This window comes from Aythya ferina (genome assembly GCF_964211825.1).
Source record: "Aythya ferina genome assembly, chromosome: 1".
In the NCBI taxonomy this organism is placed as follows: domain Eukaryota; kingdom Metazoa; phylum Chordata; class Aves; order Anseriformes; family Anatidae; genus Aythya; species Aythya ferina.
The window spans coordinates 57803793-57822176 of record NC_140296.1 but is presented as its reverse complement, the minus strand read 5'-3'; the positions used below and the strand labels follow the sequence as shown (position 1 = coordinate 57822176).

General features: G+C 38.2%; 1 protein-coding gene across 8 annotated transcripts; it reads right to left on the bottom strand.

Moving 5' to 3' along the window:
* Positions 1-1889: 1889 nt before the first annotated feature.
* BIVM (basic, immunoglobulin-like variable motif containing) lies at positions 1890-16438 on the bottom strand. Of its 8 annotated transcripts, none has more exons than XM_084528361.1 (11): positions 16371-16438; positions 14778-15379; positions 13163-13289; positions 12186-12281; positions 12003-12107; positions 10078-10172; positions 8621-8753; positions 6173-6244; positions 5202-5285; positions 3269-3365; positions 1890-2331 (listed from the first exon to the last, which is right to left on the bottom strand). In XM_084528361.1, exons 2-11 carry the CDS (start codon positions 15265-15267, stop codon positions 2041-2043), a joined length of 1590 nt encoding a protein of 529 aa, XP_084384487.1. In that variant the 5' UTR covers positions 15268-15379; positions 16371-16438; the 3' UTR covers positions 1890-2040. The 8 variants fall into 8 exon arrangements, with proteins under 8 accessions (XP_084384487.1, XP_084384486.1, XP_084384488.1 ...); XM_084528360.1 differs by lacking the exon at positions 16371-16438 and adding an exon at positions 16142-16258; XM_084528362.1 differs by lacking the exon at positions 16371-16438 and adding an exon at positions 15860-15977.
* Positions 16439-18384: the final 1946 nt, after the last annotated feature.

Below are 18384 nucleotides of genomic sequence, written 5' to 3'. Positions count from 1 at the left end.
AAAGCAAGAGATGCAAGTCCTCAGCTTGCAGAAATAAATATTTAAAATAGCTCGTCTGAAAAGTACCATGTTCAAAACCCGCGGGTTTGCTAAGCAGGGATTGCAAATACCCCTTTTTCCCATTTTCCTGAAGAAATCTTCTAGCGACTATAGGGCCACCACTCCAGAAAGAACCAAAAGACAAAGTAGAAAACAAATTTTATTGAATGAGCAAAAGTCTGAAAGTACCCCGTTTTTGGTTTAACAAAAGCAGCGACCTACAAAAACCCTGCGTTCCATGAGAAATCAGCTTGAGTCAAAGAAACACATCCTTGTGCAGGTACAGACATCCACCCGCACAGAGGTACATGGGCTGAGATGGGTCTGGGCAAACACCTGAAGAAACTCCAAATCGGGGAGGGAAAAAAACAAAGGGACTGCACATGAACACCTGGAAAAACTTGAATCGTTTGCTGGCCCTCTAGAGGTATTGCAGAACATTAGGGATCAGAAGGGACCTTGAAAGATCATCCAGTCCAACCCCCCTCCTGGAGCAGGACCACCGAGATCAGGTCACATAGGAATGCGTCCAGGCAGGTTTTGAGAGTCTCCAGAGAACGAGACCCCACAACCCCCTGGACAACCTGTTCCAGTGCTCTGCCACCCTCACCGTGAAGAAGTTTTGTCTCATATTTAAGCAGAATCTCCTATGTTCCAACTTGCACCCATTGCCCCTTGTGCTATCATTGGGTATCACTGAGAAGAGGCTGGCTCCATCCTCCTGACACTCGCTCTTTACATATTTATAAACATAAATAAGGTCACCCCTCAGTCTCCTCCAAGCTAGAGACCCGGCTCCCTCAGCCTTTCCTCATAAGGGCGATGCTCCACTCCCTCAGTCACCCTCTTGGCTCTCCACAGAGCTCTCTCAAGCAGTTCCCTGTCCTTCCTGAACTGAGGGTCCCAGAACTGGACGCAATATTCCAGATGTGGTCTCACCAGGGCAGAGTAAAGAGGGAGGAGAACCTCTCAACCTACTAACCACACCCCTTCTGATACACCCCACGGTGCCATTGGCCTTCTTGGCCACAAGGGCACAGTGCTGGCTCATTATCACCCTGCTGTCCACCAGGACCCCCAGTATATCATAAGGGCTGCCAGCAGTTTTCGGCACTTGCATTACCATCATACAAAATTAAAAGAGCAGCACAAAAACAACAGTTTTAAGATTGAACAAGGAAAAGAACTGCCAAGAGAATGCTGTGTTCAGCCAGCTCGTTGGGCTAATGGGTAAGGCAGCTTTATAAAACCGAATTTCCCAAGCTTGTGTTAAGCAAGTCAGTGCTCTCGAGCTCCCAGGATAAGAAATCAGCTACTGTACCCACAGAGGAAAAGCAGCAAAGAATGTCCCATCCCTGCCACCAGTGATTCCCCTCAGTCTAAAACAGGCATCCAGATAAGGGAAAAGGAACTGGGACCTACTTGACAGAATATGATTATCTGACAGAACTCTACTGGGAACTAGACTGAGAACATACATTCACTTTGTAAATCTGACAAGTTTTTTTTTTCCAACCTGTGTGATTTTTCTTTGCACTGGATATCAGCAGCCTTAATAAAATGGACTGTTGAAAAGAAAGGCAACTATTTACTTTTATCCTTACACCATATGCAGAATAACCCTTTTTTATGAAGTCATATTACATTTTCATGCTTTTGATTATTAAGTATTTTCAATTAAGTCTGATTATTACATTGACTAATTTCAATCTGCTCTTTTGTTTTCACAGCTCAGGATATAGTACAATTATTTCAAAAGAAGTGATTGTTTTTTCTGTCATATTTGCTTTTGATTACAAAAGTACAACAATCTGTGCTTATGTGTCAGTTTATGTATCAGATCTCATCCATTGCAACCATATAACCAGATTTATTCAATAATTATGAAGGTGTATCTTAAACAATAATTTTTATTCGTACATAACCTAGGACTAATAAATCCCTACCGTGTCTCGATTAAAACTAACTTTGATATATCAACTCTACTATCTGAAGTTAATTTTAATCATTTCCATCATAATCATTATAGCTCTGATACCCACTGTTCCTTCTCTCATGAAGATTAGATTTTTTCCACGTAGATTCTTGATGGAAACCAGCACTGAAAGACCGACCCAGTCGTCCGTGCTGCTTTTTAGAGATATTGTCTTCACTCTCAGATTTGGCAATACCTTGTCCTTGTGTTTGGGATTGTTTATCCTGTCTGACATTTCCAAATGGAAAATTCCAAGGACCAAATCTTTGCCAGTTAAGTCTCTGAAAGGCAATGATGCAATGAAGATTTCCTCCAACCTAATCGAAGTAAAAAGGTTATTCATTAAATGCAGATAGACACTTCTGTAACATAAGCAGATATTTGAAATAAAGTTCCTTCAGGGTAACAGAATTCTTAAAACAGGAAAAAAAAAAAAAAAAAAAACCACAAAACACTACAACCACACCACCACCGTACCCACAAACAAACAAGAAACTTCTATTCAATCAATTTTGATCAATTTCTAGATTCCACTACTGTCTTTCTCATCTTTTTAAGTTATTTATTTTATCTTTCATGGGCTAGTATAACCTATCTTCTGCTAGTCTTTCACTCTCCAGCTATCTTCATGCAAATTATTTGCTCCGGTCCCTTCTCGTGTTACTGACACGATCTTCCATAGTGTCTCCACATTTGAAATCATCTCTTCAGCCTCATAGACTGAAGATCTGGATTTCTCATAGACTTTTAATCTGGAAATTAAATGCAACCCTTACCCACAAGATATGGCCCCAGCTATTGGAAAGACAGCTGTATGTATTACCAGTAAATAAAAAGAACAGATGCACATGCATTCTTCTAGATTTGATCCTACCCTACCGTATTTTCTTTCCAGATTACACACAGCTGGAAAGTCGTGCATCAAGAAGATGAGTCCATAATTTGTCTGTAGAATATTTCTATACTTGCTGAAGCTGTATTTTAAGCCAACAAGGTTAAATACTGTGACCAAATATATGGTATTAAAGACATCCTGGTTTACCCTAGCATATGCCATGCTACTGCTATATCCTATCTTGTCCTGCAAGTAAATATAAATGACTGGTATTTGAGTATCCACATTTGACTTGCTTTCTGCAATAGTTAACACTTTTTTTTTTTTTTCTGTAAAGTTATCTTACACTGCTTAAGTATGAATAGGTTTCACAAACTCTACCACAAATTTTCTTCCCACCTTGGTTAACTTTACCTTACCTTCTTTGTTTTTCGATGCTGCAATCCTCTCTCTAGGTGTCGAATATCTAGATATTCTGGATTTTGGGTATTTAGGTCAGTGACAATATCCGTCCACCTGCAGAATAAGATTATTACTACTTGGCTAACAATATGAAGCCTCACCACCACTAAGACTGCTGTACACGCATGTAAACAGAGATCTGAGTCTTTAACAGTGATTTAAAGATAAGCAACTGTAGAAAGATTTAAAAAATGTCTCAGTATTGGATATCAAGCTAGATATAAAAGCGCCACTTTTAATCAAAGCTTTCAGGTGATTATTGCTGCTCTTGGCAAACAGCTTCCAAAATGAGTAAGAATATCGTGAGTCATTAGTTGCATTGCTTAGCAAATCACCAGTTTGTTAAAGGGAGAAACAAAGCATTTTAGGCAAGGAGAAACGTTCCTTTTACTGTATTTAATCCTCTTGCTGTTTTGTAGTATTTCATTTGAACCCATGTTTTGCTCATCCACTGTGTTCACCACACAGCTCTCACCGTAACTCAGGTTCCATTCTATTCAAGTCTCATTTGTAATAAACTACCCCATTTACTCAGATCTTCAAGCTTTCATAGCTCCTTCTAGTCTAACTGAAACAAATATCCCCACATTCTACACATCTGTAAGCCTTCACATCGCCTTTCCAGTTCTTTCAATGTCTAAATACTTGTTTAACATAACCTTCCAAGTTCAGAAAATAGATTTTCACCCCAACCTTTTTCCCCTCCTACCTGAAACACAGAACTTTTTGCGAGCTCCTGGTGGGACTAAAGCAGGAAGACAAATGTCTCCATGATCAAAAATAATATTACAGACTTTGTATTATGTATTGAAAAAGCTTTTGCTGTGCCATCTGTAGCTCATACACCACAGGACAAATATCTGTCAGCAGGATGCATAGTATTTTGTTTTTCAACACAGCAACCAGTGCATAATATGTTTCTTATTTTGTTGCACTCAATCTCAGGAGTCCAAAATATGCAGGTATTTACAGCTGTGAATATAGTCACATCACCAAAGAAAATTAAGTTTTAGGTACTGGAATCGATCTGACTGACTATGAAACCAGATCAGATAAGCACTTTCAAAAATTTTTTGCAACACAACTGGGAAAATAAAGAGGAAACAAAGCAAGTTTTGTGTGCTTCTTCTTTCTCCAAACAGCTCTTTTCCCAATGGAGCAAAAACTACAAAAAATCACTCCAGCATTAACTTCTGTGCATAGCGAAGAATTTATTTGGTAAAACTGGAACTGGTTTCCTGAGCAACAGAATTCTTTTGTACTGGTCCCTCCTTCCAGGAATTAGTATTAAGCATTATGAACCAGCATGTCAAGTAAAGCTGAGAAAACTGTTCAATTAATTTATCATGACAAATATAATCAATGAGAATTTTATCTAGAACCCTCTAGCTCTGCGTGTGTGTCTAATTTAGTCATCAACTTCTTAGGAAACAGACTTCATCATGAATATAAGGGAACAATGCAGCAGATTACAGGTTGTACCAACACCTACGCTAGGAGATGTTGAGATATCCAGTGCACCCCCAACATGTAGCCAAGTACTTCATCAGTTGCAGCATAAACTCATCCAAGGTTCACATGGCCTATAAATCACAATTGGCATGATTGCAGGCACCCTGCGTGTCTTTTCTGCCTGACTAATACAAGCTCTGTCACACTCAAGAGAAACAGGCTTTGGCTTTCAGCAACCAACACGTGTCCTGCCACATGATCTAAAACTGCCAAGCTAGCCTTGAGGTCAAAAAGAAGTTTCTTATTAAAGCACCTGTTTCTCTTAAAACTACAGTATATTTGTTCTTTTGAACAAATAAGTCAGTCAGTAGCTCTGAACAGATACATACAAATTGTTCTTAAAGAAAGAACATTTAGAATTCCTACCAAGTAACATACCTTTTACAGTGTATCGTTGGATGTTTTCTGCTTGGCTCTCCAATTAAGATCCAATATTCTACTTCTTGCTGCAAGACACGACCTCTGTTCAATAGAGGATACAATCCCAGTAAGATTTATTGTGCATACTAAAGAAAAAAGAGATTAACATTCTATACATACATGTACTCTTTTTTTTTTCTTTTTTTTTTTTTTTTTTTTTTTTTTTAAGGATTATCTGTGTTTTTTTTTTCTCACCCAAACTAAAAACAGCTCCTCTAGCATTTTCAATTGCCTACAGGGAAGCTTTCTGTTTCACAAAGCTTGAAAGCAAGACAGAAGAGCTATTGCTTATTATTTGGGAGAAAGACAAATCTTCTTCAAAAACAGTGTTACTCAGTTAGCCGGTCTAATGTAATATAAAACATATGCAAAAAAAATGCAAATAAGAGTTGTGGAAAGCCACATGAGGGAGAACAAACTTCTTCTTCCCGAGTTCTGACTTCTACCAGAGCTACGGAAGAGCTCCTTCCACTCTTTGCAAACTACACCCCGCTTAATAGTTATTACTAAAAGCCACAGGGTAACCTGGATGAAAATAACTGGTAACTTCAACCGCTTCCTCCTAAGCATCCAACACAGTAAAAAACAAAACCCTCAACTGATACTGATTCAAGTTAGTTAATTTCAAGATACTTAAAGCCTGTAGTAGCTGGTTCAGGAAAAAATCGTGACAGACCTAAGGGCAGACTGATGAGATACGGAGGCTTGTTCTGCGACTTCCCGTGTGTAATTATCCTGTGAAAAACTAATTTATTTTCAACCATGACAAAACCTAAGAATTTTCTGCAGTAGTCATTAGGCAGCATACATATGGCCTTACCGCTTGCAACAATTCGTTTACTTGCTCTTAAAATTCCCTGTAAAATATCAATGTATGCCATCATTCTACAGGCAGGAAACCAAGACACAGGATAGATTAATTGACTTACCTAAAGTCACACTGGAAGTCTGTGGTTGAACTGGGAACTGAACCCAGGTCTCCCGAGTCCAAATCCAGCAACCTAAGATCATACAGGAAGTCTGTGGGTGACCTAAGAACTGTCTACTAAGCTCAGCCTAGCAGCCTATCTACCCATTTCTTTTTAAATGTTCTTAGTTTTATTTTCAAATAAAAACTTCTTACAACTAGAATGCAAAAACAGGTAAGCAAGAACTGCTACAGAATCTATTGACTGTGCTTCTGGAGTCTAAACATAATTATTCCCAGTAAGATATCAGAAGATACAAAGAGAACAGGATGCTTCACTAGTTTGAACTCAAGCCTAAAAGAAGAATATATAAGCTCCTTGAACTCATTATTTCATGTTACGTTTTTAGGAGATAAAACCTTTTTTTAGGGGGAAAAAAAAAAAATCCAATACTGACTTAAAAATAACATCACAGTACATCTCCAAATCATTTCTCTTGTTCATTTCTAATCAATATAAATTCAAACTATATATATAAGGCATCGTAAGCTCCTACACATTGAACCACACTTCTTCTCTAACTGCACTTTCAATCTAGTACACTTTTTTTTTTTTTTTTTTAAACTCCTTTTCTCTCCCAGTGAACATTCTTAGTAAGTGATGGAGTAAGCAAGTCATAAACCTTTTGGTAAACTTAAGCAGATTGATGTGTTGGACTTCTATTTGGGACACGTTTTCTTAACTCTTGTCACTCAAATGGCATGCCAATGTCAATGAATGGAATCATAATTAAAAAACCCACACCTTCTGTATTCTTTTGTTCATATACTAAAAGTTTTCATTAACCCCTTGGTCACAGCCTCATGCTGGGAACAAATGAGATTCATATGATTATGCTTTATTGCCTCCACACAAATACCACTGTGAACTTTAGAAGCCAAGCTAGCATTCTTCATTCCTTGACGTGACACTACAGCTTTCAACACAGCAAAACACAGGCTGCTTGGTAAGCAAAATGCAAGAATGAGGCTCGTCTTGCATCAGCAACTATTCTCTTCATTGCTTAGTACTCCATGCTATCAGTATCTGCTAATTTTGTCAGAGATTTTCTTATGCTTATTGATAATACTACTAAATATTGACCAACAGGTGAACCTTGAGACTGCAACACAAACCTGCAGCACATACTGTGCTTGCAAGCACTTTGAGACAGGAAAAATATTTTAATTGTATATGATTCTGTGAACGATGCAAAACTTAGTAGTAGTAGTACTATTATCATCATTGTTGTTGTTGTTATTATTATTGTTATTATTATCTTCCTGTCTTAATAAACTGTCTTTATCTCAGCTCACGGGCTTTACTTTCCCGTTTCTCTCCCCCATCCCAGAGAGGGAGGGGGGGGAGGGTGAGTGAACGGCTATGTGGTGTTTAGCTGCCAGCTGGGTTAAACCACTATAAAACTACACTCAGCGTATCATACAGCAGCAAGTAAAATGCCTTACAAAATCTCAGATAAAATTTGCTAAGGCTGAAAATGTTCAAAATCTTGAGACAATCTGTGCTTGTTTTTGTTTTTTAAATCAAGGATATCCCCTAAATTCAGTATGAATACCAACGATATTACCCTTGTTTTAAACCTGTATCAACTATCCCATTATTTTATCCTGCTTAACCCTGTCACCCTGACAAATCTGAAATTATTCAAGTTGTCATATTTTCATTCTAAAACAATTGGCAAATCAAGTTTCTCCTGGTCTTTCAAAACTACTTCCTCATTGGAAGAGTTGTTTAAAAGAGCCAAACATCCTATGACAGTCCAGAGATCCCTTCAAGCTTCTCCCTCTCCCTCTTTTCAAGATTCTTGGTAACAAATTGTTCAGTTAGCTTTATTTTCCTAAACCTTAAATTCCCATTTTATCATCATCATCTTTCTTAGTCAACACTGAAAAAAAAAAAAAAGTACATGATCACCATACTGCTGGCTGTACTACAAGATCCTGTTTTCCCCATCCACAAACATTTGTTTCTGCAGTTACAGATTTCGTATTTACTTCACAATGGATTAATATCACTGCTAGGCTTTTTGCTTCTCATTTATAGAGCAAGTCACACACAAACTCAACTGCAGTCACCTTACTTTTTTCAGTATACAAGGTTGTATTTTTCAGGCTAGCTTTCTTTATTTGCCCTTCAGGCAGATAACTACCTTACCTACACATCTTTTAGCATCTTCTTAGTACCAGTATGGTTTTCTGTTTAAATTCTCTCAATCTAGCTTGTTCAGTTGTGTTTAGTTTTGTTAAGTCAATCCTTTCAAACTACAGCACTGTTTTGCTATTTCAAACATAAATGCTTTTACAACATACAATGAAATGTTATTTTAGGGAAAAAAAATGCTATCAACTTCACAGGAAATTCTTTTTTGTACATTTCTCCCCTAAGATAAGCATAAGCATATCATCTTACCTATACGCTTTACTAGCTTTTACTGGGGTTGCTTCAAATCCAATTGGACAAAAATAATGGTTCTGGCAATGGTAGATGTAGGCCATTGATTCCTCTTTCAGTCCACGTGTTAGCTTTGTGAGGGCTCCCAAGGCTACAAAAGAAAGTTAATGTTACAGTCCACAGTGCTTTGGATCCTCCATATCATATTTAGAAAAAGAGACTTATTTCCTAATATAAAATAGTTACATCTGCTTTTTGTTGTTATTTTTTTTTTTGTTCGCTTGTTTTCCAATTAGAGGACGTGATCTAACAGCGCACACAAAATACAGTGCTCATTTAAAACTTGTAACCTAGTTTGTGTCCTGCCTAGTAGAAAAAAAAGTTCAGATCTGTCCCACAGTCTTTTCTAGAGAAATGGAATATACAGTATGCATTATATTTAGACCAAAAACATATTAAAAATTACTTTTTTCTCAAAAAAAAAAAAAAAAAAAGCAAAAGTATCTCAACTTAGGAAATACACATTAAAACATAAGGCAATCCCACTGCTCTAGTCAGACGAAGTCAGATAGCAATGACACTACTGAAACACCTGAAAGCTTTCAAACACTTAGGTGTCATGAGCTTCTTAAGAGTCTCGGAATCACCTCCCATATTGAGGATACCATATTCTGTAACATAACTACAAGGCTCAGTTTCAAGGAATATGAGAAAAAATGCTGAAACATGGTATTCCATTTAAGAATTTCAAAAAATAGCTGAACACACAACAACTGATAAGTGAAGAACAGTTTGCTGGGATTCTCATTTTAATAATCTGCCCCATAACTTTTTTCATTGTGGTTTTATCCTTTTAAACTACCCTTCCAGTTAGAAGACAAACAGCCAAACTGAGCCAAAGGCTAATAAATTGTATATAAAACCCTAACTTCTCTTTAGATAGCACACTTAAAAGCACGCATAAAAATGCAGCTTGAGCAGCAACTTAGAAGTAATTACCTAACATTTAGAGTCAAATGTTAGCTAATGGCAGGTATAACAAATGAGTGCACTAACTTAAATATGTATTTTTAGAAGTACAAAACATTTAATAAAGGTATTACAATAATACTTTGGTGCTGTATATTCTAAATTTTTATACAGAGATTTCCAAAACGTTGAAATAAAAACGTGTTGCTCCCCTGGCATTACAGCAAATACCTCTTCTAGGAAAACTGGATACCTTAAAATTCCATCTTTGTGATTGAAACCACACAGAATCAGAGAATGCATCTTATTTTTTAAAGATTACAGATGAAAGTATTAGCAAAATAAGGGAAAAAGTAAAATTAGAAAAAATCAGGCAATTTGGAGTTATTTGATACCTTATCTGAAACTGGAAACAATACTAACAATTTGTCCTGTCAAATGCTGCACATTGTGGGACTTTTCACTTTATATACTGTAAGATGAATGTTTTAAGATTAGCTGCTTACCAGTTTCTCCAGCTGTCTTGTTCTTCCCATGAGGTTTATACAGAACATATGAGCATCCCTTGATATGGAAGTGATCATTTATTTGCCTAAACCATCTGAAACAATAAGCTTAAAGATTGTAGTAACTCAGTAGTTATTAAATGCAATTTTCTTTTCTCACACTTCTCTCTGCTGGGCAGTTTAGAAAACAAGCCTCAGTGTATTACTAAGCACCTGCCACACTAGTATACAAATTGCAGATGACCAGGGTACATAATACAAATGGATCATTCTATGAACGTAAATAAATATTCGTAACCTTTCCTTTCACTTTGCTTTTCCAGACCTGATACAGAACCATAATAAACAAAGGGCTAGATTTAGAAATGTTGGTCCTATTCTGTAGAATTCAGTCACATCTAACTTTCAATTACTCAGCCTTTAGAAAGGCTCTCAAATTATTAAGTGCTAAGCTTTAGCCATGATTTGTAAGGTGTACAACAGGAATTTTCTAAGACATTAGAAGGCAGGAGACTTCAGTGGGACATTCTGCATAGCATGTTGGGCTTCTGTCATACAAATTTTACATTCCCAAAGCATTACAGCAGTCTAGTACCAGAACTCCTCACAGCAGAAAGTGACAGTAGATCTGACAAGAGGATTTTGTCTCAGATATTTACTTCACAGCATTACAAGATTCAAATTCACCTCCCCAAAGATAGCACCTCAGTCATAAAACTATGTTATGATGGGTTTGTCTCTCAGTCCTCCTGTTTTCCAGTCTGCCAAATGCTTAAAATGATTTGACCAGCAAGAAAAACAAATAGATAAATGAGGGTAACTTTTCTGCAGCACATAGGGCACTCAGCATGGAACAGAAAGAAGGATGCCAGGTATTACTTTTTGCTATACAGACTGTTGGCATAAAGAGACAGAATATTCTGTCAACTTGTTCTATAACGGCTGACATACTCCTAGGAGATGCAAAATCTGTATCTGAGTCTTCTAAGGCACAGAAGGAAGTTTTCATGACAGTCTTCAATGATCTAGACAGTATGCTACTATTTAAGAACAGACTGCTCCCACATTTTCAATCCAGTGCCCACATTCTGTGCCAAAACATATATGTTACATTCAAAAAATACTAACTAGATCACATGTGATTCACAAGGCTAGTACAAAACTGCAAGATTTTTGAATCTCATAAATGGGTAACACACCAAAGCCTTTTTAAGATGTTCAAACCTCGAGGCTCTGTTTAATTCTAAAAGTTCTCTGAGTTTAGTAAAACATGGAATGGACAAAGATTTTAGACCTAACTCCTCAAAATCAGGAAGCAGCAGAGCAGAAAGGAAATAATTTGAAAGTTCAAGCCTTCTGTAATTCCAGGATGAGATGTCTGGGTGAATATGGGTCTAAATAGCTCCTTTGCTCAATGAACTCATTATCTCATTTATATATATATATATATATATATTTTTTTTTTTTTTTTTTTTTTTTTTTTACACAAAACTACTGATGTATGAAGAGCCATTTCAGGCTATTTTAATGACAGTAACAGGCATTTAACAAAGACAAGAAAATGAGGGTAAAGAACAAAATGAAGGTAAAGAACAAATTTCCTAACCAGAAGATGGATTCATTGGAGTATTATACAACCATTAATCAAATTGAAACAAAAAAATTAATACAATTTCATGTTCTCATGATCTAACAACACCTGCACCATACATAACAGCTAGTGTAAAAACCCTTTGAAAAGTTGCACTGGATACTGTCAGAGCACCCAGATACGCTCTGCTATTTTAAAACTTAAGATGACTATTTTTTTTTTTTTTAAATAGATGAATTACTACCGCGTCTTTAGAGATTGTATGATCTAGTTTTTTATCATGACAGTTTTGCATATATTAACTATTTGGCTGCATCAAAAGAATCAACCATACCTCATTAAAGTTGTATTTCCAGTAAATGGACCAAACCTAATGTCTTCAAATGGGGGTTGAAAACCCAGTATGTGTAAAGCTTCTTCTTGAGTAATAGGTGGCAAACTGGAAATAAAGATGTATAATAAAGAAATTAACACCACATTTTAGACTATTTAGAGGAAAAAAGTAAGTGTGACTTACCTGCCAGCTCCCAGCGTACTATATAAGAAATTCCAGCAAGATACTAATGAAGAAATTCCACAAGAAGTTTTATACTGAGGTCGGCTAATACAATACCTAAAACACAAGAACAACAAACACATCAGTAAGAATTCTTTACTTGGTTACTTGAGCAACCTGAACTTCTTTTCTTTGTGTCATGCCCCTGAGGTACCAAGCTCTACTACAAGGTTTCACTCTGATTGTATAAAAGAATGCATACTTAAAACAAACAGACAAAAAGGAGCAAACATACTAATATATTTCTTTATGCTTGTCAGATATTACTACTCACTATCATACAAACAGGTCAAATTTCTAACAGCACCATAGGAGTTCTGTACAAACGATCCTGTAGGAAAAACGGTTCTATACTAATACAACATAGTTTGATCCTGTCTCTTCTAACATATGATCTTCTAGTAAACTGAGTTTGTGACAATCTAACAAAGAATGCTGTCCGGGCTTCAGATTCTCTAGTCTAACTTCCTAACGTCATAGACATACAATAAGAACCAGAGGAGTTCATTAAACTAAGTGAACTATGTTCATATGATATACATTGAGAGAACTGACAGGTTCTGATCTAGTATTTCCAACTTAAAACAAAAATCAGGAGTAATATATGTATCAGCTCGACACTTAATTTTTGCATGACTGTGCTTGTGAGCTTGCAACTTTTCTAAACACTGAACCCTCACATAATTTTTTTCCATATTGAAAGAAGTTATTTAAAAACAAAAATGTGTTTAGAATTTCACAGGATGGGAGGGAAGCTCTTCTTCTTTCTTTACTTTAGAAAGTAAGAGATTTAGTGTGCGTATGTTTAGCAAGCCCATAGAGTAGATCTATTAAAAATGATTAAGATATAACTCGGGAGTCTTAAATAAAAGAACCAGCAATGGTGTCTACCTATAAATTTTACAGGGATAACCTTAAATGCATTTCGTAAATACTACCATCTCCGGAGGTCCAACACTTTCCTCTCCTTCACATCCTCAAGAGCAGAGCGCTGAGGACACTCCCTGTATTGTTTGCTTTTTTTTTCCACAGATTTTTTCTTTGTCGCTTGTTTCTTCATGTTGCCTGCAAAGCAGATTTCAGAAATAAATAAATGAGGAATCCTGTTTACCTTTTACATCTTTCTCCATACATATTTTTAGTAATAGCATGCACCTCAAATAACAGATGATGGCTGTGTTAGTACGTGCAAACTGGGACTAAACATTAATTGATGGATAAAATAACCATTTTGGTTATTGGTTATTTGGTTATTAGGGATTTGTAAAATCCCAAAGCACCCGTTAGGTACATAAACAATGGCATGTTTCTCTGGGAAGAATTAATGATGATCTGCTCAACTGTTCAGAGAAAGTAGTCAATCTGAAAACTTCCTAATGAGTTTTATCAGCTGTCCCATAAACACATTCTGTGAAGATCCTAAAAGGCTGAAAATATGTTACCAAACCAGAGAGACCAACATGAACCTCCCATCACAGAACATTAAATGCACGGAAAAATATAATTGAACATTTGCTTTTCAAAGCCAAGCTGTGTGACCAGCTACTTTCTGATTAAAACTTATACACCCATTCAGTAAGAATAATACACCCCTAAAGCCACTGAGGCAGTGAAAAAACAAAAAGAGTTCAGTCATGTGTTAGAGCAGAAATATTTGTTCAATTATGAAGTCTTCATATCCAAATAAAATATAATACATTTTAGAGAAACTGACCATCCTGGAAGATGTTATCATTGCTTCTTATATTTAAGGACACTACCTGTACACATGAAAAAACAATGGCAATTTTCCAAATTCCTATTTAAGTTTTGCTAAACTGGTCTCACAATAAGATATATAAAACTGCAATTTGACTAGCTAACCAACACATTAAGGGAAAAAAAAAAAAAAAGAAGCTATAAGCAGATGTAGATAAGCAAAGAATTACAAAACGAAACCATGTGTGTATGTGAGCGTGATTCACAGCAGCAGTCTGAGAAAGCACATAGGAGGCAGCAAAGCCAACCATAACGAAATGGGCCCCCTAATAGCGTAAACATACAGCAAATGAAAATATACACAACTTCATTAGAGAAACCAACTGCTCTCCTAGATAATTAATAATTTCATTTACTTCTTGTAATGAATAAAGCATACCTTTATTTTCAAAACATATCTATGAAGCATCCTCAAACACTTCTGCAAGTGACAAAACTGTACTTAACAGGTAGAAGTAATCATTGCATAACGCACCGGGTTCTACTACAGAAGTTTTTAAAAGCCACCAAAACAAAACAAAACAAAAAAAAAAAAAAAAGAAAAGAAAAAAAAAAACAACCTACACAGTAAAGTACAAGCAAGCCTTGTTTTAGAGCCACTTATCCAGGCAGCTACATTTGGCTTTCATTCCTCCTACCTCACTCTCTCCTTTGCTGATGAGCAAGTTGTTTGAAATGATGTGCAGGCTCTCCTACAGCTCTCAAGTAATGTGAGTTGCTGACCTTCCCTCTCCAAAACCAAGCTCTGAAATGAATCCTTTCTCTAACAGAACAATCCAACGTCCACCACCTCACCTGCTTTGTTCTTATGGTTTGTGGTCACGCTGTTGAATTCTGACTTGTCTATTTCCCATGCCAGTGGCAGCTTTCCAAGACTGCCAGACAAGTCTTCCAAGTTAGAATCTTCACCGTAGATTATGTCTGAAGCACCAGTTTGAACACCCAGCAAGCTAGGTGTGTTATTTCCAACGTTTAAGGCAGCACTGCTTGACAGGCAGGCACTAACTGAAGCACTTGGGCTTTTACAAATAGATGTTACTCTGTTTAAAAAAGCATAGTCTGAGCAAATGGTATAAAATTTCTCTCGTGTATGAGTCACAGGACATCCCCATGGGTAATGCCCATCTCCCCTAGACACCAGCGATGCAGTGGAGGTATCTGACATGCAGTATGGCTTTACAGGATCATGAAGAGAAGCTTCTGGGGATTCTTTTCCAGGTTTCTTTCCAGTGTTTCCATTGTTTCCAGAACCATTCTCCTTTTCCTCTTCCGAAATGTTAGGCATTGAATTGTATTGAAAGAGTATTGCACAGCTATGAATATTTTGGTTTATGTGGTGATTAGCACACAGTTTGCATCATTGCCTCCATTGCCACTGCAAGTTATTGATGAGGTACCTGAAAGGAAACGAGATGTTAGTACTGGTGCCTTAGTCAACCTAAAAATACACACGAAGAAATACACATTTCTGAGCCTGCATACTAATACATTGAAAGACCTTTCAAAATATATCAAAACACACATCTAAGCGTCTCTAGAATTCTATAAACAGCACTTTCTATCATTTCTTAAGTGCCAACCACCACAGCGATACTGCAATGGGAACATCATGAGTAAATACCCTCATAAACCTGCACAGGAGCTCAACACGGATCGTAACAGCTCCCTACGCTTACATAATTGTTGTTGATTACTCCTGCCCCCTTAAGGTCACAATACCTTGCGCAGATAAAGCATAAAATAACTTATAGAAAATAACAGACCACTAAATCGCTTAATTTTGAAGCAGCCTGCACACTTCTGCCGCAGGCAAAGTTCAAGCGGGCAGAAAATGGCAGTAACCCTTATCCCTGCTCACTGCAAATCGGCAAAGCCACCTTCAGTCCGTTCCACCGCCTTCCTTAAGAGGCGGTCAGGGGCTCCCTCATATCTTTGCGTGCCTCTTATTCTACAAAACGGGTGGGGGAAAAAAAAAAAAAAAAAAAAGAGAGAGAGAGAGAGAGAGAGAGAGCAACGCCCGGCAGCAGCCCCGGGGTCCGGCCACCATCCACCAAGGCCCCTCACAGGCCGGGGAGGGGGCTCCGGAGGTAACGGCCGCGGGGGGCTGTGGGGGGGGTGTTGAGGGCTCCGCTCCGCCGCCCTCGGCCCCTGCCCGTTACCTGCGCGCCTCCCCGCGGCGGCGGAGCGGGAACGAGCGCGCGCCGGAAACGGACGCGGCGCGCGATAGCGGGCGGAGGGAGGGGGGCGCCTGACGCGGTTGCTGCTCAGTGTCCCCCCCCCCTCTGCTCCCTCATGGTCTCGTCCGGCGGGCCGGGCTTTGCGGGGGGATGTGGGGGAGGCGGGCGGGAGAGGCAACGGGGAAGGAGCGCGGGGGGGGAGGGGGGTTACCTGCATGGTGGCTGCCGTGTGGAGGGGCGGGGCTGTGTGGGAGGGGAGCGCTCTCACAAGCCCTCACGGGCCTGGCGCAGGGAGCCCGGGCTCTCTCGGTGTCCGTGGGGCCGCGGCACAAGCGCAGCGACGATGCTTCAGGAAAACTGCGTGAGGAGACAAAAGGTTATTTCAGAAAACAGCGTGTAGAGGTGCAGGAAATGTTTTCTTGCCTCATCCTTGCAGTGATGTTTTCAACATCAGCAAGTACGGTGACTGAAGACATGAGTGGGGCGCTTTGGGCACAGCCACAATTAATTAAAATTTATTTATATTAAAATAATGCGATTTGTAACATTAAATAATCATTTATATGGCTCACTGTGGTTATTCCAGATTAAAAAAAAAAAAAAAAAAAAGGTGAAAAACTTGAAGTGTGTTGCTGAGAGAAGATTCAGCACTAGTACAACGTAGTGCCCTCAAACCTGTGCCCTCAAACACATGCCCTAATCCGAGCAAGTTTCTGTGAACAGTGCTTCAAATAATGGCAATAAGAGTTTAAATCTCCTCAAAACTCCTCAGAAAATCTCCTCAAACACTGGAGTTGGTTGGTAGTTTTCAGTGATTGGGTTGAGCAAAGCGGCGAAAGCTCTGTAGGGCTCATTGGCAGGTCAAAGTTTGCCATCCCATGCCTATAAATACGACAAGCCCTATATCAAGTTCAGGATTTTGTGTGGCTTCATCCTAAAGCAACCTTCCTCTCAGATGGAGAACAGAACCCCTCCTGCCTTTGCCAGCTGGAAGCCTGTTGAGCCTTAGTCGGCCAACAGCCTTTGAAGTAATTAAACAATTCTGCCTCCAAAGCATTTTTCACTGAGCCAAATTACAAGCATTGGGATAGCAACAATGTTGGCTTTGCCAGCCAGAACTAAAATTAGGTTGCATGACTTATTTTACAGCTTGTTTGGGTGCTGACAAATAGTGCCAAATCTGTACACAGACTCCCCAAGCTGTATTTATGTGGGGGAAGGAAAACTGGAGGAAAAAGACAGGACGGTTGAAATGTGTCACCTTTATTTCATTGCTGTTGCATTTTCCTTCATGTGTCAGTGCCCCCCTACTAGGAAGAGATAGTACACGCTTGGATTTCTACAGCTATGAAGTTTATTTTTAAGCAAAAATATCTTTAAAGTTCTATTAAAGGAGACTAGCTTGTTTCAAACAGCAAAGCATAAGCTGAGAAGGAGTGTGATTTCATCCTGTAAAATACATCCAGAAAGTAAAGATGGGGGAGAGAGAGGAGCTAAAGGATCACAGATATAAAATATGGCCTGCATAATTTTTTAGATTGGAAATTGGAAGTCTTCTATCTTCCATACTAGTGGAATGCAGTCCTGAAAAATCATGCCAATAAGAACAGCAGGAGACAAAAAATAAATTTTTAAAAGTTGGAACTTAACAATTTTTTAAGGCATTTTGTGATGAGGTTGCTCATTGGAAAAGACTAAATTTATGGGCCCATTTGGCCCTTGCTCAGCCTGTGATTTTCTCAAAGGAATTGATTTCTGTGTGCTTTTTATAAATACATTTGCAGTATTTCAAAATGCAAAATCTCTTTAAAATTCAAGATTCCTTGATGATGATGCTTAATGTTTCTGTATTGTTTGCCTTAAAGAGAGAAAAACAATAAAGAGGAAAATTGGAAGTATCTCATGGAATTGAAGTTCTTGCAGAAAGAAGCTTTAATTTTGAGAAGGTTTCCATAGCTGTACGAGAAAGAGAAGCATTTGAGTATGTGTACATATGCATTTAAGAACAGTGCCAATGTCTGCATTTGCTCTTCTGTGCGATAGGAGTTGCACTGCTTTCAGTCTGGCAATAGCCAGGATCAATTTCAAGAAACTGAGAGTTCATTTTAAACCTCTGTCCCTCAAGTCTTAAAAAAAAAATAAAAAATCTCTGATTGATAGGATAAATATTCTGGTATTTTCCACGTTGTCTTCCTAATTTGGAAATCCAGATCTTCCTCGTTCAA

Excerpts from the sequence above, each read along its gene's own strand:
- BIVM (XM_084528361.1), bottom strand. The coding sequence starts at position 15,267 with ATGCCTAACATTTCGGAAGAGGAAAAGGAGAATGGTTCTGGAAACAAT. Across the intron at positions 3,366-5,201 it reads CCAACGATACACTGTAAAAG|GTGGACGGATATTGTCACTG; the intron begins GTATGTTACTTG and ends CTTATTCTGCAG. Across the intron at positions 2,332-3,268 it reads AGCATCGAAAAACAAAGAAG|GTTGGAGGAAATCTTCATTG; the intron begins GTAAGGTAAAGT and ends TACTTCGATTAG.